We start from the raw sequence: 26,831 nt of genomic DNA, 5'->3' as shown, positions 1-26,831 counted from the left end.
GGGATGGGGCAGTGAGATAAATAACAGTGATGGATCAAGCCCTGATCTTTGGACTGGGTAAGAGTGGTCTGTTTAACTCAGACACTCTGTTCATCACCACCCCCTTTTGTAAATCGTTTTTGGCCACTATAGGTGTGGCAGGGTATACTCAGACATGAGTCCCTTTCTCACTGCTCCATCAGGATTCAAGCAAGCCGGGCCGAAGAAGGCTGAAATGCCAGAAACCGGTCCCCGGTAGCTTGTCTCCTTTCTGGTGAAGAATTGGCTTGGTAGTTTAGTCTGCCCTGTTCCCATGATGCACTGGGCCAGGGACAGACTGATTTGCATATAGCCAGGTTCTGAGCTGGGATGGGGCAGTGAGATAAATAACGGTGATGGATCAAGCCCTGATCTTTGGACTGGGTAAGAATGGTCTGTTCAACTCAGACACTCTGTTCATCACCACCCCCTTTTGTAAATCGTTTTTGGCCACTATAGGTGTGGCAGGGTATACTCAGACATGAGTCCCTTTCTCACTGCTCCATCAGGATTCAAGCAAGCCGGGCCGAAGAAGGCTGAAATGCCAGAAACCGGTCCCCGGTAGCTTGTCTCCTTTCTGGTGAAGAATTGGCTTGGTAGTTTAGTCTGCCCTGTTCCCATGATGCACTGGGCCAGGGACAGACTGATTTGCATATAGCCAGGTTCTGAGCTGGGATGGGGCAGTGAGATAAATAACGGTGATGGATCAAGCCCTGATCTTTAGACTGGGTAAGAGTGGTCTGTTCAACTTAGACACTCTGTTCATCACCACCCCCTTTTGTAAATCGTTTTTGGCCACTATAGGTGTGGCAGGGTATACTCAGACATGAGTCCCTTTCTCACTGCTCCATCAGGATTCAAGCAAGCCGGGCCAAAGAAGGCTGAAATGCCAGAAACCGGTCCCCGGTAGCTTGTCTCCTTTCTGGTGAAGAATTGGCTTGGTAGTTTAGTCTGCCCTGTTCCCATGATGCACTGGGCCAGGGACAGACTGATTTGCATATAGCCAGGTTCTGAGCTGGGATGGGGCAGTGAGATAAATAACGGTGATGGATCAAGCCCTGATCTTTGGACTGGGTAAGAGTGGTCTGTTCAACTCAGACACTCTGTTCATCACCACCCCCTTTTGTAAATCGTTTTTGGCCACTATAGGTGTGGCAGGGTATACTCAGACATGAGTCCCTTTCTCACTGCTCCATCAGGATTCAAGCAAGCCGGGCCGAAGAAGGCTGAAATGCCAGAAACCGGTCCCCGGTAGCTTGTCTCCTTTCTGGTGAAGAATTGGCTTGGTAGTTTAGTCTGCCCTGTTCCCATGATGCACTGGGCCAGGGACAGACTGATTTGCATATAGCCAGGTTCTGAGCTGGGATGGGGCAGTGAGATAAATAACGGTGATGGATCAAGCCCTGATCTTTGGACTGGGTAAGAATGGTCTGTTCAACTCAGACACTCTGTTCATCACCACCCCCTTTTGTAAATCGTTTTTGGCCACTATAGGTGTGGCAGGGTATACTCAGACATGAGTCCCTTTCTCACTGCTCCATCAGGATTCAAGCAAGCCGGGCCGAAGAAGGCTGAAATGCCAGAAACCGGTCCCCGGTAGCTTGTCTCCTTTCTGGTGAAGAATTGGCTTGGTAGTTTAGTCTGCCCTGTTCCCATGATGCACTGGGCCAGGGACAGACTGATTTGCATATAGCCAGGTTCTGAGCTGGGATGGGGCAGTGAGATAAATAACGGTGATGGATCAAGCCCTGATCTTTAGACTGGGTAAGAGTGGTCTGTTCAACTCAGACACTCTGTTCATCACCACCCCCTTTTGTAAATCGTTTTTGGCCACTATAGGTGTGGCAGGGTATACTCAGACATGAGTCCCTTTCTCACTGCTCCATCAGGATTCAAGCAAGCCGGGCCGAAGAAGGCTGAAATGCCAGAAACCGGTCCCCGGTAGCTTGTCTCCTTTCTGGTGAAGAATTGGCTTGGTAGTTTAGTCTGCCCTGTTCCCATGATGCACTGGGCCAGGGACAGACTGATTTGCATATAGCCAGGTTCTGAGCTGGGATGGGGCAGTGAGATAAATAACAGTGATGGATCAAGCCCTGATCTTTGGACTGGGTAAGAGTGGTCTGTTCAACTCAGACACTCTGTTCATCACCACCCCCTTTTGTAAATCGTTTTTGGCCACTATAGGTGTGGCAGGGTATACTCAGACATGAGTCCCTTTCTCACTGCTCCATCAGGATTCAAGCAAGCCGGGCCGAAGAAGGCTGAAATGCCAGAAACCGGTCCCCGGTAGCTTGTCTCCTTTCTGGTGAAGAATTGGCTTGGTAGTTTAGTCTGCCCTGTTCCCATGATGCACTGGGCCAGGGACAGACTGATTTGCATATAGCCAGGTTCTGAGCTGGGATGGGGCAGTGAGATAAATAACGGTGATGGATCAAGCCCTGATCTTTGGACTGGGTAAGAGTGGTCTGTTCAACTCAGACACTCTGTTCATCACCACCCCCTTTTGTAAATCGTTTTTGGCCACTATAGGTGTGGCAGGGTATACTCAGACATGAGTCCCTTTCTCACTGCTCCATCAGGATTCAAGCAAGCCGGGCCGAAGAAGGCTGAAATGCCAGAAACCGGTCCCCGGTAGCTTGTCTCCTTTCTGGTGAAGAATTGGCTTGGTAGTTTAGTCTGCCCTGTTCCCATGATGCACTGGGCCAGGGACAGACTGATTTGCATATAGCCAGGTTCTGAGCTGGGATGGGGCAGTGAGATAAATAACGGTGATGGATCAAGCCCTGATCTTTGGACTGGGTAAGAGTGGTCTGTTCAACTCAGACACTCTGTTCATCACCACCCCCTTTTGTAAATCGTTTTTGGCCACTATAGGTGTGGCAGGGTATACTCAGACATGAGTCCCTTTCTCACTGCTCCATCAGGATTCAAGCAAGCCGGGCCGAAGAAGGCTGAAATGCCAGAAACCGGTCCCCGGTAGCTTGTCTCCTTTCTGGTGAAGAATTGGCTTGGTAGTTTAGTCTGCCCTGTTCCCATGATGCACTGGGCCAGGGACAGACTGATTTGCATATAGCCAGGTTCTGAGCTGGGATGGGGCAGTGAGATAAATAACGGTGATGGATCAAGCCCTGATCTTTGGACTGGGTAAGAGTGGTCTGTTTAACTCAGACACTCTGTTCATCACCACCCCCTTTTGTAAATCGTTTTTGGCCACTATAGGTGTGGCAGGGTATACTCAGACATGAGTCCCTTTCTCACTGCTCCATCAGGATTCAAACAAGCCGGGCCGAAGAAGGCTGAAATGCCAGAAACCGGTCCCCGGTAGCTTGTCTCCTTTCTGGTGAAGAATTGGCTTGGTAGTTTAGTCTGCCCTGTTCCCATGATGCACTGGGCCAGGGACAGACTGATTTGCATATAGCCAGGTTCTGAGCTGGGATGGGGCAGTGAGATAAATAACGGTGATGGATCAAGCCCTGATCTTTGGACTGGGTAAGAGTGGTCTGTTTAACTCAGACACTCTGTTCATCACCACCCCCTTTTGTAAATCGTTTTTGGCCACTATAGGTGTGGCAGGGTATACTCAGACATGAGTCCCTTTCTCACTGCTCCATCAGGATTCAAGCAAGCCGGGCCGAAGAAGGCTGAAATGCCAGAAACCGGTCCCCGGTAGCTTGTCTCCTTTCTGGTGAAGAATTGGCTTGGTAGTTTAGTCTGCCCTGTTCCCATGATGCACTGGGCCAGGGACAGACTGATTTGCATATAGCCAGGTTCTGAGCTGGGATGGGGCAGTGAGATAAATAACGGTGATGGATCAAGCCCTGATCTTTGGACTGGGTAAGAGTGGTCTGTTTAACTCAGACACTCTGTTCATCACCACCCCCTTTTGTAAATCGTTTTTGGCCACTATAGGTGTGGCAGGGTATACTCAGACATGAGTCCCTTTCTCACTGCTCCATCAGGATTCAAGCAAGCCGGGCCGAAGAAGGCTGAAATGCCAGAAACCGGTCCCCGGTAGCTTGTCTCCTTTCTGGTGAAGAATTGGCTTGGTAGTTTAGTCTGCCCTGTTCCCATGATGCACTGGGCCAGGGACAGACTGATTTGCATATAGCCAGGTTCTGAGCTGGGATGGGGCAGTGAGATAAATAACGGTGATGGATCAAGCCCTGATCTTTGGACTGGGTAAGAGTGGTCTGTTTAACTCAGACACTCTGTTCATCACCACCCCCTTTTGTAAATCGTTTTTGGCCACTATAGGTGTGGCAGGGTATACTCAGACATGAGTCCCTTTCTCACTGCTCCATCAGGATTCAAGCAAGCCGGGCCGAAGAAGGCTGAAATGCCAGAAACCGGTCCCCGGTAGCTTGTCTCCTTTCTGGTGAAGAATTGGCTTGGTAGTTTAGTCTGCCCTGTTCCCATGATGCACTGGGCCAGGGACAGACTGATTTGCATATAGCCAGGTTCTGAGCTGGGATGGGGCAGTGAGATAAATAACGGTGATGGATCAAGCCCTGATCTTTGGACTGGGTAAGAGTGGTCTGTTTAACTCAGACACTCTGTTCATCACCACCCCCTTTTGTAAATCACTCCTGCAAATTCAGCGGCACCAACAACTACTCCGCTACGACCACTCCACAGACTCCCGACCCCAACCACCTACAATGCATCCTTCTCAACACCCGCTCGGTCCACAGACACGCCATTGACCTATGGAATCTACTAGACACCATCTCTCCAGACATCGCCTTCCTAACAGAAACATGGATGAACGCCTCCTCCGCCCCAGACATCACCATTGCCATCCCTGAAGACTATAAGATCACACGCAAGGACCGTACCGGCCACACAGGAGGAGGAATCGCTATTGTACATAAGAAATCTATCCGCATCTCAACCAGCTCTGACGCCAACCTCGCCAACTCCGAACACCTTCACTTCCAAATCCACATCGACCCCAAGACCACACTCAGAGGCACCCTCCTCTACAGACCACCAGGACCCCGCGCAACATTCAGTGAAGACATCACGGACTTCATCACTCCACACGCGCTCCCCTCCAAAGACTACATCCTTCTGGGAGACCTCAACTTTCACCTTGAAAAGATCAACGACCGCAACACCACCACCCTCCTGGACAACCTCGCCAACCTCGGACTTAAACAACTAGTCACTTCCCCCACCCACATCGCAGGTCACACACTCGACCCCATCTTCTCCTCCAGCAATCATGTCTCCTTCAGCCACACCACGGATCTCCTCTGGACTGACCACAGCTGCGTTCACTTCACCTACAACAAGCCAAAACCCATCAACCACCTCCAACCAACTCTGCAAAGAAACTGGAACAAAATAACCACCGACCAGATCTCCGCATCGCTCCTTCTAAACACCCCAGCCCACTCTTCTAACCCAAACCAAGCCGCCGCCAACCTCACACTATGGTTATCCAACACCGCCGACACCTTAGCACCACTGAAAAAACGTCAAAGCAAACCTGGCAGCAAGAAGGCCTCATGGTTCAACGAGGATCTTAAGAAGTCCAAGAAACTCTGCCGCTCCCTTGAAAAGGCCTGGAAAAAAGACCCAACCACTAGCACCAAGGACGCCTTCAAAAACGCCACCCGCACTCACCACCAACTAATCCGAAAAGCCAAGAAAACAGCATTCAAGGATCGACTTGACAACAACGCCCACAACAGCAAGGAACTTTTCAACATCGTCAAGGAATTTTCCAATCCCTCGGCCAACTCCAACGACATCACCCCCTCTCAAGCCCTCTGCGACTCCCTAGCCTCATTCTTCCACAACAAGATTGCAGACATCCACAACAGCTTCGACAACCAACCCGGAGACCAACCCATCCAACCATTTGCTGAACATCCTCCCCCCGTGAACACCCTTACCGACTGGAACCCAATCTCCACCGAGGACACAATCCGCCTGATGAATTCCATCCACTCAGGATCCCCCACAGACCCATGTCCTCACCACATCTTCAACAAAGCAGACTCCGTCATAGCACCGCACCTCCGAGACGTCATCAACTGCTCCTTCAACTCCGCCTCCTTCCCGGAAGACTGGAAACACGCTGAACTCACCGCCCTTCTGAAAAAGCCCACAGCGGACCCCACCGAACTCAAAAATTACCGCCCCATTTCGCTCCTTCCATTCCCGGCCAAAGTCATCGAGAAAGCTGTCAACAACCAGCTCGCCGCTTTCCTCGAATCCAACAAATCACTCGACTCCTCACAATCTGGCTTCCGAGCAAAACACAGCACTGAGACCGCCCTCATCGCTGCAACAGACGACATCCGAACTCTACTGGACAATGGAGACACAGTCGCCCTCATCCTCCTCGACCTCTCTGCAGCATTCGACACAGTCTGCCACAGCACCCTCTTAAAACGCCTCAATAACATCGGAATACAAGGAAAAACACTTGAATGGATCACCTCGTTCCTCACCGGAAGAACCCAGAGAGTCCGCCTTCCACCATTCAAATCCGAGGCCACTGAAGTCATCTGCGGCGTACCCCAAGGGTCCTCACTCAGCCCCACCCTCTTCAACGTATACATGAGCCCCCTCGCGGCCATCACACGCCAACACAACCTCAACATCATCTCCTACGCAGACGACACTCAACTAATCCTTTCTCTCACCAATGACCCCAGCACAGCCAAAACTAACCTACACGAAGGAATGAAAGAAGTTGCCGAATGGATGAAACAAAGCCGTCTGAAACTGAACTCAGACAAAACAGAAGTCCTCATCTTAGGCACATCCCCCTCTGCATGGGACGACTCTTGGTGGCCGGAAGCCCTTGGAAAAGCACCCATCCCGACAGACCACACACGGAACCTAGGCGTCATCCTGGATTCTTCACTCTCAATGAACAGACAAGTCAGCGCCGTATCCTCATCCTGCTTCAACATTCTCCGCATGCTCAAAAAAACTTTTCGCTGGATCCCCACCGAAACAAGGAAAACAGTCACCCATGCTCTGGTCACGAGCCGACTGGACTACGGAAACACCCTCTACGCAGGTACTACCGCTAAACTCCAGAAGAAACTCCAACGAATCCAAAACGCCTCAGCCAGGATCATATTAGACATACCGCGCAACGAACACATCTCCGGTCACCTGAAAGACCTCCACTGGCTACCCGTCAATAAGAGAATCACTTTCCGACTGCTAACCCACGCACACAAATCACCCTACGACATCGGACCAGAATGCCTTAACTCACGACTGTCCTTCTACACCCCCTCCCGCCAACTACGTTCTTCCAGCCAAGCCCTCGCCACTGTACCTCGCATCAACAAGACCACCATGGGAGGCAGATCCTACTCATACCTAGCTGCTAAAACATGGAACTCACTCCCCGCTTACCTTCGCCTTACCCAGAACCACCTAGCATTCAGAAAGCAACTTAAAACGTGGATATTTGACAAGTAATCCTCCTCCCCTTTCTAAGCGCCTTGAGACCCTCTGGGTATGTAGTGCGCTATATAAATTATCTGACTTGACTTGACTTGACTAGTGCCCTCACTCCAGTGCCGCTGCACTCTTTGTCCGTGCGGCGCATCACACAGCGTGGACTGTGCCGCACAGGCAGTGTTAGAAGTGGGCGGGGACGGAAGGGCACGGCGTGCCCTTACTTCTTAAAATTATGTTAGTCCGTTCCCCTACTTCTTAGTTTTGAAAGAGCGTACCGGGGACTGTAAAATTGCCATACTTTAAAGTACACCTTTTTTTCTTTTTCACGCATGAGTGGTGCAACGTGAATATTCAGAAGGCCTCTGCACTGCGCCCGACCGCCTCCCCTTCCCCGCTGGGTCTAAAGGGCCTGCAAAGTGAGACTGAAAGGGCCATCAGTGTAGCATAGTGCGAAAACGGCTACTCTGATGGCCCTGCTGGCTGCTGTGAGCCAGTGATCACACCTCATTTGTGAGGACGCTGCCAGCAAATTTACATGCCAATTTAAAGCTGCTATTAGTTGGGTTTTGTGGCAGTGATATTCACAGTGTTTACCTGCTGAAGCAACGTTCATCAATGCCTACCAGACTGTTTCCCGGCAATCTCGGCCCGGAGGTGCACCGGGGCCGTTTTCACGCCACTTCTAGTTCTGTTGACAGTTGTCCTCCCCATACAGGCCCCGGTGTAACACACACCATTCCAAAGATGTTTGAGAAACCCAAGGGCAAGAGTGGTTTTGCACCCATAACCAAACGAGTAAGCTCATATTTGGAAGCAGTATTTACACCACCTCCTGACCCATGTGCACATGATTTGGCAGATTTAATAATTGCATGTACTAACAGATTCGCCCCTCTGCAAAGCCCCATTGATAATGACGCCATCTGTGCAGACAAATCTTTTCCAAATCAAGCAATGACAGCCCCGGCGTTTGACCCCAGTATTTAGGAGTCTGTTAGTGATTTAAGAAAATATTCCAATGTTCTGAAGTCTATGATTGGTGACCTTATGGGGATGATGAAGGGCAGGAGCAGTGATGGGGCAGGAGCAGTGAACGGGGCAGGAGCAGTGAACGGGGCAGGAGCAGTGAACGGGGCAGGAGCAGTGAACGGGGCAGGAGCAGTGATAGGGCAGGAGCAGCGACAGGGCAGGAGAAGCAACAGGGCAGGAGAGGAGACGTGGAAGGAGAGGCAACAGGGCAGGAGAGGTGACCGGGCACAAGAAGTGACGGGCAGGTGACATGACAGGCAGGTGACGTGACGGGCAGGTGATGTGACGGGCAGGTGAGGTGACGGGCAGGAGAGGTGACGGGGCAGGAGAGGTGACGGGGCAGGAGAGGTGACGGGGCAGGAGAGGTGACGGGGCAGGAGCAGTGAACAGGACAGGAGCAGTGAACAGGACAGGAGCAGTGAACAGGACAGGAGCAGTGAACAGGACAGGAGCAGTGAACGGGGCAGGAGCAGTGAACGGGGCAGGAGCGGTGAGCGGGGCAGGAGCGGTGAACAGGGCAGGAGCGGTGAGCGGGGCAGGAGCGGTGAACAGGGCAGGAGCGGTGAACAGGGCAGGAGAGGTGACGGGGCATGAGCTAGAGCAGTAACCGGGTGTGAGCGGTGAAAGGACAGCAGCGGTGAAAGGACAGGAGAAGTGAACGGGGCAGGAGCAGTGAACGGGGCAGGAGCAGTGAACGGGGTAGCAGAAATGAACCGGGCAGCAGAAATAAACGGGGCAGGAGCAGTGAACGGGGCAGGAGCAGTGAACGGGGCAGGAGCAGTGAACGGGGCAGGAGCAGTGAACGGGCAGGAGCAGCGACAGGGCAGGAGAAGTGACAGGGCAGGAGAAGTGACAGGGCAGGAGAGGAGACGTGGAAGGAGAGGCAACAGGGCAGGAGAGGTGACGGGCAGGTGACATGACAGGCAGGTGATGGGATGGGCAGGTGCGGTGATGGGCAGGAGAGGTGACGGGGCAGGAGAGGTGATGGGGCAGAAGAGGTGATGGGGCAGGAGAGGTGACGGGCAGGAGAGGTGGCAGGGCAGGAGAGGTGACTGGGCAGGAGAGGTGACGGGGCAGGAGAGGTGACTGGGCAGGAGAGGTGACTGGGCAGAAGAGGTGACGGGGCATGAGCTAGAGCAGTAACCGGGTGTGAGCGGTGAAAAGACAGGAGCGGAGAAAGGACAGGAGCAATGAAAGGACAGGAGCAGTGAACGAGGCAGAAGGTGCGAACGGGGCAGGAGCAGCAAACGGGGCAGGAGCAGTGAAGGGGGCAGGAGCAGTGTCAGAGCAGGAGCAGTGATGGGGCAGGAGAGGCGACAGGGCAGGAGAGGAGACGTGGAAGGAGAGGCAACAGGGCAGGAGAGGTGACTGGGCAGGTGACATGACAGGTAGGTGACACGACAGGCAGGTGACATGACAGGCAGGTGACATGACGGGCAGGAGAGTTGATGGGCAAGTGAGGTGACGGGGCAGGAGAGGTGACGGGGCAGGAGAGGTGACGGGGCAGGAGAGGTGACGGGGCAGGAGAGGTGACGAGGCAGGAGAGGTGACGAGGCAGGAGAGGTGACGGGGCATGAGCTAGAGCAGTAACCGGATGTGAGCGGTGAAAGGACAGGAGCGGTGAAAGGACAGGAGCGGTGAACTGGGCAGGAGCAGTGAACGGGGCAGGAGCAGTGAACGGGGCAGGAGCAGTGAACGGGGCAGGAGCAGTGAACGGGGCAGGAGCAGTGAACGGGGCAGGAGCAGTGAACAGGGCAGGAGCAGTGATGGGGCAGGAGCAGTGATGGGGCAGGAGAGGCGACGGGGCAGGAGCAGTGATGGGGCAGGAGAGGCGACAGGGCAGGAGAGGAGACATGGAAGGAGAGGCAACAGGGCAGGAGAGGTGACCGGGCACAAGAAGTGACAGGCAGGTGACATGACAGGCAGGGGATGTGACGGGCAGGTGAGGTGATGGGCAGGAGAGGTGACGGGGCAGGAGAGGTGACGGGGCAGGAGAGGTGACGGGGCAGGAGAGGTGACGGGGCAGGAGAGGTGACGGGCAGGAGAGGTGACGGGGCAGGAGCAGTGAACAGGACAGGAGCAGTGAACAGGACAGGAGCAGTGAACGGGGCAGGAGCAGTGAACGGGGCAGGAGCGGTGAGCGGGGCAGGAGTGGTGAACAGGGCAGGAGCGGTGAGTGGGGCAGGAGCGGTTAACAGGGCAGGAGCGGTGAACAGGGCAGGAGCAGTGACGGGCAGGAGAAGTGACGGGCCAGTAGAAGTGACGGGCCAGGAGAAGGGAGGGGTCGGGGGAATTGACGAAGCAGGAGTGTTGATCGAGCATGAGCAGGAGTACTGACTGGACAGGAGCAGTGAAAGGGCAGGAGTAGGCGTTTCCCAGGGCGACTGGAAGGGTAGGGGGCCAGTTTAGTTTGGGGGGACCGGTTTTGTACAAGTGCAGGAGTTTTAAAAACACTGCAAAGTTATTTGTATATTCAGCAGGTTTCGGTCAACAATACAAGTGCCAAGATAACTTTGGTGATCAATGTACCTGCTGGAGGGAGATGGGAGCATGTTTTGTCTAGTGGCTGTTTTACTCATCTAAGGTAGTGCAGAGGGGTAATATGCCTGCTGCAAAGAACATGTACCATGCATATCAAAGAGCAATATGTTATGTGTATAGTTCAGTGGGTACTGCTTTGTGTTCACTTCCCGAATGAAAGGACACTTGAATACATATGGCCTGGCAGTTTGGGCTGGAGTGTTCACATTGGGCGCAGGATCAAGACTGATTTGCATATGGCTGGGTCCAAACTGGAATGGCATGGTGAGCAAAAAACGATGGATTTAAGCCCCGATCTCTGAACTGGGGTGAATGTATGACCTTGTTCTGCATTCTGTCCATCAATTGTTCTTTTTGCATTTGTCACCCCGAGTGGGACAGGTATGCTCAGACATGAGTCCTGTGCTCTCCATGCCAATGGAATCAAGCTATCCTGGCTGATGAGGGCTGAAAGCCTGAAACCGGTCCTAGGATGCTTGTTTCCAGTCCAGGGAGGACCTGGCCTGGCAGTTCGGGCTACACTGTTCTCATTGGGCACAGGATCAAGACTGATTTGCATATGGCTGGGTCCAAACTGAAATCGCATGTGAGCAAATAAACAATGGATTTAGGCCCATCTCTCTGCACTGGGGTGAATGTATGATATTGCTCTGCATTCTGTCCACCAGTTGTTCTTTTTGCTATATTATGAATGAGCAGCTAGCTGGCTGACATGAATATGAAGGAGCCTTTGTGGGTTTCTGTGAGTCTAGATTCTCCTGAAGAGTCCCTTTCTCTTCTGAGCCCTGCTTAACACATGTGTACAGGAGGAGCCCTGCATTCATGACCTCAATGTTTGAGACAAAAAATAATCATGGATTTCTGAACAATGAGAGTAAAAGCATTAAGGTAACATGTTGTTCCTGCTTATATTTCACACGCTTTACATAAACCTGTATTCCCTATGAGTGTTTGCTTTTTCCTGAATTAAACCTCAAATAAACATATCCATTCTTTTAATTAAATAACGTTATAAGCTGTAACTGGTCAGTGAAATGCTAAACGTACAAAAAATTGGTATGTTTTGCTATTTCTAGCCACACCCCTGACTCCGCCCACTGATTCAATCTTCGGTTGTTCCCGCCCCCTGATTCTCCACCCACAGTTCCCCTACTTTTTTTTCTCCACTTCGACCACTGCGCACAGGACATTTAAGTTCCCTCTAACCTGCATCTAAAAGGATTCAACGTAAAGTTAAATAGCAAAGACCGTGAAATCGCGCCCAGTATACGGATTTACTCACAAGAATATATATTCACAAGTATACTGGCAATACATATTTTTAACATGTGGGTTCAACTCGAGGTAAAATTGCACAATAAAATGAATAATACTCACAATTTCAGTGTGCTTGAAGGGACTTCTGCAGCAAGACAGAGTCTGGTCAGCACTGAAGAGAGCAGCCCGGCCTATCTGGACCGGCTGCAGAGATGCCGAACTGTGCCGCATGTGGCTACAGCAATGCAGCGGCGGCCAGAGGGTGAATCGCTCTCTCGGTCACACTAGGCCTCTGTCGTAAGTACAGCAGGGGGGCTCCGCAGACAGAGCCTTCACAGGTTGGCACCTTCGTCAGCAGCCTCCGGTCTGAGCCTGCAGGTGCGGGGTGCACAGACTGCAACAGCTCTCCTTTGCCCGAGTGTTTTTTTGTCTGTCGTCACTCAGTGCCCGGTGCTGTGAGCGGCGTCGCCCGTCTCCCCGCGTGTGACAGATCTTAGCTGCACCGCTGCATTCGGCTCCACTTCTGCCTTTGTGTTGTTGTATCTGTGTATGTCCTGCAAGTATTTATACTTGTGTGTGTCATTCTGGCAGTTTGGTTATGGGTTGACAACCACCCAGCAGTTAATAAATCTGGTGGGCTCTATAGTGATGCACGGACTCAAGCCCTCCTCGACACTAGCGTGTGCTGCCCATTTTCTGCCCTCATATATTACACAATTGTTTTTGAAGCGTCACCTTGTGACTAAGGGCCGCGCTGAACAGTTGCATCTGATGGCGTGAGTGACTGCCCCAGCCCTACCATTCTGTCGGAGCAAGGGTCCGACACGTGAGTGTCTGTAGCAGGGCCCTATCGGCCTTTCAGCGGCAGTGGCCTTGCTTCAGAGTAACTTTGCCAGGCCCCGCCGTCCTTTCAGATGCGCCGGCCGGACAGGAGGGGTCTGTCTGTCCTTCAGCACCACAGACCTGTGAGAACCACTGGCCTCTGAGCAGGAAAGCTTCCGCTTTCTAAATCCGTCTCTCACCCTCGAAGGGGGAGGACGAGGGTGTAAGTTTTCTGTACAGCTGCCCAAACAGACAGTACCACTTGGAGATTGGCCGCTTTTATCTCCGAAGAAAAGGCCTGTCCCTTCCCTCTCAGGGGGAGAAGATTGCGTCTATCTGATGGCATTTGCGCCGCTCAGCCGGGATGATTGCCGGCTATTATCATACATTATCACAGCCCCTCGCAAATGAAAGGGGTAACACGCCCCCCACAATCCCCAAAACCCCTCCTCACAGAACCCCCCCCCCTACACACAGCCCTCGCCTCATGTCTACCTCACACAGCTCTTACACGGCTCCCCCTCCTCTGCATCCCAGCTTTCCTTTTACGCTTAATTACCTCCCTTATTACAGCCCGGCCGGGGGGCACACGGGTCTCTTTTGCTTTCATCAGTCCGAGGGCGGCGCAGCATTGGCAGATAGCGCCCATTCCCCGTGTGGAGCACAGATCGCTGCCTCAGTGAGAGCCAGCCCTCTCTTCCCACACACTCTTAAACGTGGTGGCTGCGCTGGTCCTGCAAGGTGTTTCCTCCTGCACCTCCAGTGGTTCAACGCAGGGCTGGCGCTAAGCAAGGCAGCTGCCCAGGGCCTCGCACCAGCATGGGGCCACGCACTGTTGATGTGTCTTGTCGGTTCCCTGGCGATCCATTTCAAAGAAAGGTGTCACCTTTCTTTGAAATGAGGGGCCCCCCTCCCTTGGCCTCTCAGGGATGGTATCTGGATACATAAGGGAGGGAGACGCTCCCTTCAATTGAAAGGAGACCCATTCACAGTCACTGTGGGAGGCCCATTGCCCATCATTTTGGCGCCCCCATAGTTTTAACTTTTAGCCCACAAGCAATTCTCACACCTATCAGACTGAAGGTGTGAGAAATGCTTGTGGGCTCAAAGTTAAAACTGTGGGGGGCGACAAAATGCTGGACAATAGGCCTCCCACAGTGTCTGTGAATGGTCTCCTTGCAAGTGACCACTTATCTACATTAGAAGGGCCTTGCACATTATCTTTTAGCCCAGGGCCTCGCAAATCCTAGAACCGGCCCTGGTTCGACTCCAAACATTTTCCCTACAGGACGCGAAGCAGCAAGCAGGCAGCCTCCCTCCCCTAAGCCAATCACAATGCTGTAATGGCAGCATTGTGATTGGTAAGGCGCAGCGGAGAGCGCCCCAGCCGGGCCATTTTTACTATGTAGGCTGCATGCAGCAGCTTACATAGAGAAAAGGGGGAGTGCGCATGACTGCTTGGTTCGGCCTTGGGGCCGGCCAGTCAGTACCCACAACAGTGGACAAGCCACTCCCCCTCTGCCCTCGAGCAGGACCGCCCGCCCCCAACCAGGCACTTCTGCTTGCTCGCAGTGTGAGAAGCAGAAACATAAAATGGTAGTTTTACGTTTTATGGTTCTGCTTCTTGCACTGCGAGAAAGTAGTGGGGACATGCCCCTATGGCCGAGCCGCCACTGTGTGCTTGAGTGAGAGTGCCTTGTGGATCGCATGTGTCTCAAATCAGTTACATTTACAAAGGTTGCAGAAAAACACCTGCTATCAGAAGTAAAGGATAGTTTTCAATGACCAGTCACAAACCTAACCAATCCAGTTCACTATGACAGAACGTATAGGGTGAGCTGCTGAGTGTGGAGACCAAGCATCGTAATGCACACCAGACGCACTGCGCTAAAATGGTGTTGTCTGAGCTATTTTGTAATCTGGATCCTGGGTGCGTAAGCTTGCTCAAGTCCCCTTTGGCCTGTCAAATTTCATTTTTTAGGTGGTCTGTTACACGTCATAGGTGCATTGTTGGCAGCTGTCTGAATATATTTTGCTAGCTAACCTGTTTAAAGATCACTGTAAAATGTATTCTTTATGTATATCCTGATTGTGGTCATAAATATGACCTTAGTCACAAAATAAAATGATGTGGCACAGTGCGAAACCTCCTAAACCTTTGCAGAGTAAAATCATGAATAATCCAATCATTTTTTTATTGCGGAGGAGAAAAAGTGCAGAAATACAAGACACACAGCTCCTGCTCCGCTTCATTGCTACCTTTTATTATTTAATACAGGTATTGAAGTCGATCCGCGACATCTGTCGCTTGTGGCAGATTACATGTGCTTTGAAGGTGTTTATAAGCCATTAAATCGTCTGGGAATGCAATCCAACTCCTCTCCTCTGCAACAGATGACATTTGAAACCAGCTACAAGTTCCTGAAGCAAGCAACCATGATGGGTAAATAATATTTGGTGCATTCATATTGTGCATGGAATGTTGACCATAGCTACTTGGCTTGAAGGCAAAATGTTTTAGAGCTCTATCGTGCCTTATGCATTGTAAAGAATAAATAACTGGAATAATTGTGAGCCTAATGCGTGACTTCTAAGTGTTGGAATAGTTTGAAGAATTGCTTTTGTGTAACAGTGCTGCCACTCGGGGAATAACACACTGCACTCATTTTCACTTAATACCGGCAGGTATATTCATATTGAGTTCGGCCTCCTTCGGTTCCTCTTCTGCTGTTTCCACTATATTGTTATCAAATTCGCTTCACTAGTTGAAGTCCCTCTCGGTCATATTCCAAAGCTGGGGCTTGCATTTCCATGGTAAAGGCCTACAGACCTTGCTTGGCTGTAAAGTCTCCTCTGACTTGAAGACTTTGCCTCTGGTATACCACGGCTTACTCTCTACAGCGCAACGCCTGTGACTAACCATGTCTGTCATCTGTAACTGCCTCTGCCACCCCATCTGCCTAGCGTTGATACCACTGGGCCTCCTCCTACCTCCACAGACACCACTTTCTTCTGAGTCCCAGCGACCAAGCTTCCTGATAGTTACATCTTTCTGATGCAAGCAACACCCTTTTGCTGCTCTTCACCTTCAATACCCTGTGGAGAGATATATATATATATATATATATATATATATATACACTCCCTGCACTTCCAACATCTCCCTCTTACTGACTACATTCTAGAGCTCTTGATAGCTGTTTACTTTTTCTAGTCTGCCTTCCATACTTACCACATCTGCCTTCCTCCCTCTCTTCACCTACTTTAACTCCCTCTTTCTACCTCAACTATTGACTGGCATCTTAATCTTGTGGACTTCAGCCTCCGCCTATCTCTAGACTCTCCTACTATTACTATGTACACTCTTGCTATCTATCACTTCCAGAATCCTCTTGCTGTATTCTTTTTCCAGCACCATTTTCTGCATCCCAATTCCTAGCAATCCTTCTACTTCTTCCAGTATGTTTTTTCCTGCTACCTACCACTTCCACCACACAAAAGACTACTGGTGTTCGGCACTTTCAGAGTATACTTACTTCCTAACACTTTCAGAATTCTCTTGATGCCTACCACTATCGGCATGTACTTGCTGCTGATCGCTTTAAGCATGCTGCTGCTACATGCCCTCTTCTATCCTTCCACTTGCTGCAGATGATCACAGTCAATAAGAGCAGAGAATAAAATACTTGACCTTATGAATAAATGTTTTCATGTTATATTGAATTATATAGTGCACTAATTGCCTGAGGCACTTGATCAGGTGTGTAGGTGTGAGGTCTCCAAGGTGCTTATATGAAGAGCCAGGTCTACAGCTTCTTGCGGAACTCAGGAAGTGAGGAGGAGGTTCTGATGTGTTGAGGGAGGTTGTTCCATGTCTGGAGCGTGATGTAGGAGAATGAGCAACTTTCAGTGTTGCTTTTTCGGATGCAGGTAATGTGTGAGAGTGAGGCAGAACATGGGTGTCTGGTGGGTTGGTAAAAATGTGGCTGTTCAGGTATTCTGGTCCTGTGTTGTGTATGGCTTTGTATGTGTGAATCAGTAGTTTGAATTGGCTGCACTAGTGAATGGGGAGCCAGTGAAGCTTCTTGATGTCTGGTCTGATGTGGGTGCTGCGTGGAGGTCAAGTATGAGTCTTTCCCCATTTGGTTCTGGCGTCTGTGTAGAAGTTGTTTGGATATCCCAACATAAAGGGTGTTGCTATAGTATAGCCTGCTGGTGATGCATGCTTGCATGATGGTTCTTCTGGTGCTCTTAGGCAACCATTTGAAGATTTGTTGTAGCATGCGTAGGATGTGGAAGCAGTAGGTGCACACCGCGTTGCTTGAGCCGTCATGTTGAGCTTGTTGTCTAGGATGATCCCTAGATTTCTTGCATGGTCTGTGGGTGTGGATGTGGGTGCTGGTCCTATCTTCGACGGCCACCAGATGGAGTCTCATGGGGAGGTCTTATTGCCAAAGACCAGTACTTCTGTCTTGTCGGATTTGAGCTGCAGGCAGTTAGTTTGCATCCAGTATTCTATCGTGGTCATGCAGTTGGTCACATTAGAAGTTGGTCCTGGTGGTGGTTGTCTTGTCCGTCAGGGAGAAGATGAGTTGAGTGTCATTGGCGTGGGGGATTACTGTGATATCTAGTGATCAGATGATGTTGGCGAGCATTGTCATGTGTATGTTTAAAAAGGTGGGGCTGGGAAATCTCTTCTTCTCTGATGTGAAGCGTGACAGTCTGACCCTTTGAGTTCTTCCCGTGAGGTAGAAACAGATCCATTTGAGAGCAGATCCTTCTATGCCAATCTCATGGAGACTTCTGATGAGGGTGTTATGGGAGTCAGTGTCTAAGGCTCCGGAGAGGTCGAGCAGGATGACGGCTGCTGTTTCTCCTCTGTTCAGGATGATTCGAATGTCGTCAGTGGCAGCAATGAGTGCTTTTTTGGTGCTGTACTTCTTTCTGAATCAGTGTAAATCTTTATTGCTTGCTTAACTAAAACTATTGCAAGATACAACATCAGACAATGTAGTATGGGCCTGGTGAAGGCAGCCATTTTGTTGTCTCAACCCCCCCAATTTGCAAATTCACACAACTTTCAACAACAAAATGGCTTTTTGATATGTATTATACCCACTTTACAAGCCAGAAAAACAATTCAAACTTGCGCAGTGGGTTGACTGGCCAATACTGATTCACTATTAGTTAGAGGTGTAAAAGGGCGTCCCCTCCTAATTATGATTCATTATGGGATGTATCAGTGGTTTTGTTTTGAGACCACAAACATTTGTTTAATTATTATTCATTAGACAGATCATTCTGTGACTCGCCTGCAACTGTGATGCAACCTAATAGTACATAAATGAAGACTGGTCTCAAGATGTCGGTGGACAAATTGGGTCCAATTTTGGCGACCAGTTTGTCGTACATCAGGACCTATAAAACCACTAAAAAATATATATGTGGACGTTCATACATCCAGTAAAAGTAAACCAGACGATAAGTAAATGTTAACCAATCCTGTGAATTGTAAATATTCAGCACAAATTTCACAATTTGACCAAAATATAATGGAGATAATTACACCACTGTTAATTCAAAATCAGACAAAACTTCATGTTACCCAATTGTTAGCATAATTGAAGGTATTTACGAATTCAAGTTTTTTTCTTGGTTTAGGTAGCTAAACAGTATGGGCTTATATACTTAGAGCTGTAGTGTCAATCATCTAATGCTGCTATAGTTGTTATGAGGAAACTCAATTTTAAAGAGCTCACTATCTTTGCTGTTAAAACACTTTTCAGCTGCCACATTGCACTGGTAATGTGTAATATGCACATATGAGATTCTTGGAACCACCTTTTCTCTTCCTGAACCTCGGGGCATAAATGGATCAGGTGGCATTGCTGATTATGACAGAACCTGAAACTGTTGTCTAAAATGTGATATTTCTAACACTGCAGAACATCGCTGTTGAATAACTTATATGCATGAAGGGAGATGAATAAGACTGCAATTTGCTTCATACATCAGATTGCAGAATCAAATTGAACGTCTTTTAGGGAAGGGATCTCCAGTGATTGTGCTCTCCAGCTGCTAGAAAATAGCTCCCCTGTGTGTAGCTCAACCTTGCAAATTAAAAGCTTTTGTTTGGTTATAGGTATGTTTAAAATATTGAAAAGGATGTATTTAAAACTAAAATGTGTGTATTTTTTTGAACTGATAAGCTGATTTTTGTATAACAAATCTGTTAGTGGCTGATATTTGAATATGCTGTGTTGGGAAGTCCCAAAAAAAGGTCCCAAAAAGTGCTTTTTTAAAGGATATCAGTAATTACCACCAACTTGAAGTTGGTGGTTATTACCGATTTCTTAAGGCCCAAAAGAACTCTTTAATGTGCTTCCTGCATTGCATTTAAGGAATCGGTATTACCGATTCCTTAAATGCAAGAGCAATAAGGAATCAGTATTTACCTATTCCTTATTTACCGATTCCTTACCTACATTAGGAATGGCTAAATAACGGTCGGTAACGCTGAATTTTACCGAATTTCGGCGTTACCGACCGGTATTTAGCCACCTACATCTGACCCTAAGTAATTAAAATTGCTCTTCAATTACCTTGACTTCAGCTGCTGTTTGAGGTGGAATTCAAAGATTCGAAAAGCGATTTTATTCCAGTTCTCATGCATATCATCTGAGTTGAGTGCACTATGTAATAGTGTAGATCCTGAGCGTTTGCAAATTCCATATCCAGATGCATTTCAGCCCAGAGGGGCGATTTTAGGCTAACTTCATGGGTACTCTTAAAACTGAAGCACACTGAATTAGCATACACCGAAAAGAACTGTTGGAAAAAAAACTAAATTATAACCTAAATTGCGATTGAACGATTGTAGTTGGTAATTAAAAAAGTTTTGTATAAATATTGCAATGTACCTTGTTGAATCATTTGCTCATTTTACCAGGATAATCTTTGTTACCGTGTGTTAGAGCAGGTGCAAGTATTACCCTGATTACCTCCAATAGTCCTTCAATGCTTTGGCTGGCTTAATCCTTCTCACATTTGAGTTTGTGGTTACTATGCTGTTGTGTCTGGGATTGCTTGTCGTCTTGTCCCGTTCTTTCAGATGAAAATGCTTGAGTGAGCACTTTTTAATAAACTGCACAAGACTTCAAACTATTCCAAGCTCATTTCGAGCCCATGCTTTTTGTTCTTTGTTATCGTCTGCGACCTCAAGTCCTCCCACTTGATCAACTTTTCTATCCCCCCCTCATGTTGTCGTTCATCTCTAGAATCCTCCTGACTCTGTAACCGGCCTGGGCCGCAACCAGATGCATGGGTTATTGTGACAAACCAGTCATTTCTAGCTCACAGGTACCTAGAGCTAAAATAATGTTGCAACATCAGCCAGGGTTTCTGTCATTTCCATCCATAAGAGAATTATCAAAGGGTGCCATTGTTAACCTTCCATAACCTTTGGATTCATAAAGTAACAGAAACCAACTACTACCACCCATCTGGCACCTACCATCGCCGTCTTACTGCTTTCTGTTTGCCACCTCAAGCAGTATTGTGCCTTCCATCACCAGATGCTCTTGTGTAGCCTCCCACTTCCAGCTATGTATGACTCACCTTTGTAGTGGGAGAATCCAGACAAAACCATCGGTGTGGTGAATTCCTTCACTCCCTCTTTTAAACTTAGAAGTTTCTGTGATAAAGGTGTTGTTGTCATTCTCCCCAAGGCATTTACATATACCTCATGCTTTCCCAATATATATCCAACTTTACTCATTGTCATGTTTCTGCCCAGTGGCTAAAATCTTAAATATTGTGGGGCCACGCGTTTTACCTTTGATTCATGAAACTATGCTTAGCTTTCATTTGCTTTCTTAATTTTTTGCTGTGCCTCTGGATGTCAATGAATGAATTTGCAGAGTTGTGTGAACTATACTTTGCTAAAGCAGATCAGAATAATGCTCTCACTGATGGGACATTGATCTCTTTTTGGAGTATTTGTCATTACTGTGTTGCATTGTATCTCAAACTAAACCAATACCGCCTCTTAGAGGAGCTCTACATTTGTGTGACTGACCTATTCTTGAAGATTCAGGTATACAAAGGGAGTCTTAACCATTCTTTTTCAGTGTATTAGTCGGGAAGGCCATGAGGCATAGGTGGCAAATTGTATTATCTACCTTGGGTACTGGCCAGTAGTCACTAACAACCCAAGTGGAGAGGCCTGACAGTGTGTAGTAGATAATCTGTCCTGCAGGAATGTGAATTCCTCCCTGTCTTGACACCACAGTTGCTTTAGAATTAGTTGCTGTAAATGAACTGTTTTGCCAGAAATATATTTTAAGTGATCATTTGTTAGACTTATCTGTTTTAGGCGAAAGCATGTGGAATTGTGGACTCCCCAGACAGGGTCCTATGGAATCAGAGCACGTTCTAATGATGTCTCACCTTTTCTTTGAATGGTGATGAGTTTTGTGGTTCACCCACCTTATACAATGCCCAAGCTCCATCTGCTTTGGCATACATTGGACTTTGAGCTCCCAAGATCAAGCAGATCTATATCTGTTATAAAAACAGAAACCAAGGAAACCGAACTGCCAATATTTCTGATTTACTAACTTAATTTTCTTCTACCTTTTAAAGCATCAAGATATCTGAATTCTAGCATTGAACACAATCATATTCCAGCATGTAGAGTTAAGGTTTCAAAATGGCATTGTATTTCAAAAGTTTTACACATCCTAATGTTCCCCTGGTTTCTTCAACACCTTTTATATGTTCATCAAACGTGCTTATTCCATTGTTATTAACATTTTAACATCGAATGTCTTTGTTTATTTAATTTTTTCAGGTGCCCATGATGACCTTCGCTCCCCTTCTGCTTGTATTGTTGTAGGAAAAGTCGTGAAAGGAGGCACTGGCTTGTTTGATCTTAAACAACCTTTAAAATAGTTTGCCCATAAACATCAATATCGCTGGAAGATTATCTGGAGCCCTCCAAAGTTATATTATATATGCCATATGTACATGCCAGAATGTATCATATCCATAAATATTATATTTATAAAACAAAATCTCTGATGAATTGAAAACTGAATTAATGTATGTATTCTGTGTATAAATGAAAGCCAGTGGAAAATGTATCAGAATATGCAAATGAAGCTGGATACTCCAATGGAAGTATGCAGGACAGAGTCAAGTTTTTGAACATTGGAATTTTTAAACAGAAGTGAGATGTAGTGGCAAACTAATACCAGTTAGTGGTGTGCCAAGAAATGTTATTTTGCTTATTTTTTATTAAAAAACAACTGACAAATAAATGTAAATGTACATGTGTTTTATTGGAGCATTATATTTAAATTACATGCGGACTGTACTATGGAAAATCACAAATCTGCCAAGAGAGCCCGTCCATGACTTACATCTTCCAAATTTATTCTCACAGTGTTGGTAAAAAAAATCAAAATGAAACGATGATCCATGCCCACGCCTGGATTTCTTTTTATTGAATGTATTTATTGCTATTGTTTGGGGAGTTTCAAAGAGTGCGCAGACCAGCATTGCAGGAAAGCAGAAGTCATTCTCCCTATTTTTGTTTTTACAATGTAAATGTTTCTCAGCCTTTCAGTACCATTGAGTTGGATGGCAATAAACATGTTATTTCAGCGCCAAAGGACCAAACTTGGGTGAACATCTGCTTTACAAATGCAAGTTTGTGATGTTAAGAGAAAGCATCCCCATTTCGAAGAGATTTGTGTGTCCTTCCCTTAGATTTTCTTTTTCGGGCCGATAACTGAGGTGATGCCCAGGAATGCAAACCCGTTTTTTTTTACTGTGTTTCACATTCTAAATCTTTCATTCCCTTCGTTCTTGATTTAATTGAGCAGGACAGCCCATCAACAGCATCATCCAAGAGTACAAATCTAACATTCCAAGGTTAGGATTCTGTAATTTTTGCAGAAGATGGTTCAGAATTCAGTTCATACAGGCTTATTAAATGTGGAGGTTGGTAGAGCAGATAAGCCACTCAAAACAAAGGACTACCCACCTTCTTTGTCCACCGCAACCATGAACGTATCTTGTTTAGTCACAGACAAGAACACTTCGATGCTTATCTGTTATAAAGTGTTCTCCTTCTTAATATGGCTCAGTTTCTTTATACTTGCCACATTTCTTCATATCAAAGGATAGTTTTTGTCTTGCATGATTATTCTGCACATTATTTTTGACAAGGATATCAAGATTCTGATTTGAGATACCACATTTGACCCAAACACTGTTGTGGGATTCCTGACTCGCAGTAATTCGAATTGTGACCCCTTTGATGCAGATTCTGGTGTGCTATGTTGAAAACTAAAGCATGGACCTCACATAATTTAGCACCACACAATTACTGGCCAAGGCCCGTTGAACACACTTCCTAAGCACCCTGTTCATACGTTCAACAAGACGTCTGGTTTGGGGATGGTAAGAAGAATTTAGATTTTTCACAGCCTGCTGGGCAGAAAATCTGGATTTTATTAAGGACACGGAGACTAAGATTATGCAAATCTCCTTTATTGCGTAGCTCACAGCAGCAACAATGAGAGATCTAGAACTTGAATAAACATTCCAACATAGAGGATATAGTCCATGAACACACAGTAGACTTCCTTCTTTGTAAGCGAACAAGATAACTTCAGGAATAACTTGGAAGACTCTGAATCCAACGTAAAACCATAGAGAATTCATCCGAGACTTCTTTTGAAGAAATTAATCTGAAAAAAAGAACAAAAAGGTAATAAACATTCCCAGGGTGGGAATAAAAGAGGTGGGATAATCTTAGCCTCCGTGTCCTTAATAAAATAAAATCCAGATTTTCTGCCCAGCATGCTGTGAAAAATCTAAATTTTATGGCATGACACGGAGGCCAATATTATGCAAGTTCAAAGTGTGTTCAAAACATTATCAATAACATTTGAAACAGGTTTAAAATAACTTCTCCAGTATTGGGGTGTCTTTCATAGATTCACATGCTTGAATATTCCCCGTCGTCGGAGTGGGAGTCCCACGGTAAATAAAATAGCAATAAATACTAAATATATAATAATATACAATAAATATATATATAAACATAGTAAGGAAAAACCCAACAAATGCATACAGGAAGCATAGGGTTCCTAACCAAAAAGTTCTCCATAGGAATGCATGGGAGTTTAACAGTTGCCATGCAGCCTATCCTTGTCATTATGTTAGTCCAAACTGCAGCCAATCAGGCGCCAGCAGCCCTCTAGAACCTTCTCCTCAGAGCTCAAGCCCTCAGATTTTCTACCGCACGTCGTGTGTAAGGGAGTCTCCCTGAGCTCTGCTCAGTTTTTCTTCTCTTCAAGTGTTTCCTGTTTCTCCACAATGTCTTCAAGTAAGAAGTCTCTCTTCAGAGCTTGTTCCTCCTGTGGAAAGCTGAGATTATTTCATGATGACCCACACAGTAAGTGTATTTACTGCCTTTACCCGGAGCATGAAGTGGGAACCTGTAAACTCTGTAGAAAATTCTCAGAGAAAACTCTTAAGGACAGAGAAGGCCGCTTACTAGTTTGGCTTCAAAGGCTGAAAGACAAAGACAATACACTATCTGATGCTGAAAGTCTTGTGTCAGGCCGTTCTAAAGCAGCTTCTAAACGTGGTAGTGTGCAGGAGGTGCCTTCCCCATTTCTTAAAAAGAGGAAACTATCCCTCGCTTTGACCCCTGCGGTGTCCTCACCACTACCTACCACGTCTGGGCCCACGAGACATAGCTCTCAGGCTCCTTCTGCTTCAAATTCCAGTTTTTCTGTGAAGAAAACGGATTTTCCGTCGACGACGGTAGTTTCAGCTCCGTCGACGAGAATGGCTGTCTCTGGATCTAAATCGACGACGGCAGTCACGACGACGCTGGCCTCTGGATCGTCGTCGGCTTCGGCGTCGATGTCTTCGTCGTCGATGAGAGTGGTTCTCAGTTCTAAGACTGTGTCCTCTTTGATCCCAATTTCATCTTCGTCGACGAGGGGAGTTCACTCGTCGACGACCCGGTCGTCGTCGACGAAAGGATCGAAGACTCTGGGTTCGTCTACGCCCTCGACGACGAGTGTACCGTCGACGTCTGTCCCGTCGACGAAAGGACCTGTTCCATCTACCCCGTCGACGACCGCTCCGTCGACGACCGCTCCGTCGACGACTGCTCCGTCGACGACTGCTCCGCCGACGAACGCTCCGTCGACGACGGCTCCGTCGACGAAGACCTTGAAAGTGAAGGTTCCGTCGACGACGGCAACGACGATGATGCCTGTGAAGAATACTTCGTCGACGGTCTCCTCGTCGACGACGGCATCCAAAACAGTTTCCTCGCAGAAGACGACTGATGTCATGCCGTCGACGCGTCCGCAGGGCACAGTTCCTACGCCAGCCTCTTCATTTGCGTCAATGCCTTTATTGCCTCTACAGTCCAGCAAATCTGTCCAGTTCGGGACTTTTACAGAAGGAGAAATGCTTAATCCTCCATCTCCTTTATTTGCTACTGACTCAGATCAAGAGTCTGATGACCAAGCTCAAAGTCTTTCGGACTTGAACATAAAGTGCCAAGACTTCAGTAACGATGAAGAGGATCAATATGGCCAACATCAAGCGACTCACCCTCAAGTACCAGCTGCGATGTTGCCTATATCAATGATATCGAACCTCCAAAGTATGTTGGAAGATTACAATCGACGATTCCCACCATCTCCACAGGTTACCGCAGTCCCATCGGTGTTGAAACCAATAACGGAGCCGGCACAGGCTCCTCCACATCCGACGCCGCCTGTTACTGTTCATAGGAGTACATCAGTTCGTGTTCACACAACCATTTATCCAGATGATGATGATGACGAGAATCCTCCAGAGCGCGAGGATGGAGAAGTTTCTGAAGTGGATGAGGATGGTGAAGAACATTTAGCGGAGTGGGATGACTATCGTGCTCAAACACCATCCCCTTCTCAAGTGCCGCCAGGGGATTCTCCTCCAGTAGATATTGCAGGTTTCCACCAATTAATGGAAAGGGCGGCGCAACGGTTCAAATTACCACGAGCCCACAGAGAGGAGGATTGCTTCCTATAAGATTTCAAGAATCAACCATTAAAACAGATGCACACAGTCCCAATTATAGACTTCATCTGGACTGAAGGGGTCAAATTAATGAAAACGCCTAACTCTTTACCAGCACAACTGCCGAGGTTGGAAAAGAAGTATAAGGCGCCGGTGGGATCTCCAGCATGCCTTACAGGTCAACCTAAGCCCGATTCTGTTGTCACGCAAGCAGCTCAAAGAGGATCCAAAAATCCAGCGTCTACAATCACCGCTCCTCCAGACCGAGAGGGCCGTCGCCTAGATGCTATTGGGCGTAAATTTTCCTCTATGTCCTCTACAACGGTTCGAGTAGCTAACGCTATGGCTATCTTGGGTCGTTATGACCGTCAGGCTTGGTCTGATATGTCCGCCTATGTGGCGTTACTCCCGGATGCTTCCAAGGCAGAAGCACAGAAAATTCTGCAAGAAGGAGAAAGAACTGCAGAGGAACTCATTGATTGTGCAGTGGATGTGGCCTGCACTGGTTTTCGCCAACTCGCTGGAGCGGCCGTCCTGCGTCGACAGGGTTGGTTACGCTCAACTTCGTTTCGGCAGGAAGTTCAGACAAGAATCCTGGATATGCCATATGACGGCGAGTCATTATTTGGAGC

General features: G+C 47.9%; 1 protein-coding gene across 1 annotated transcript in view; it reads left to right on the top strand.

Annotated features, from left to right (window-relative positions):
* POLR1A (RNA polymerase I subunit A) overlaps window positions 1-22,421 on the top strand; it is a 565,818-nt gene extending 543,397 nt beyond the window's left edge. Inside the window, exons 33-34 of the mRNA XM_086964251.1 lie at window positions 15,380-15,544; window positions 21,953-22,421. Coding sequence (XP_086820377.1) covers window positions 15,380-15,544; window positions 21,953-22,053 — 266 coding nt within the window. The 3' untranslated portion in view covers window positions 22,054-22,421. The remainder of the gene's footprint in view (window positions 1-15,379; window positions 15,545-21,952) is intronic.
* Window positions 22,422-26,831: the final 4,410 nt, after the last annotated feature.

Source organism: Lissotriton vulgaris, chromosome 3_2 (assembly GCF_964263255.1).
Source record: "Lissotriton vulgaris chromosome 3_2, aLisVul1.2, whole genome shotgun sequence".
NCBI classification, from domain to species: domain Eukaryota; kingdom Metazoa; phylum Chordata; class Amphibia; order Caudata; family Salamandridae; genus Lissotriton; species Lissotriton vulgaris.
Note: the sequence above shows the minus strand (reverse complement) of the source record. Positions and strands in the feature narration are given on the sequence as shown.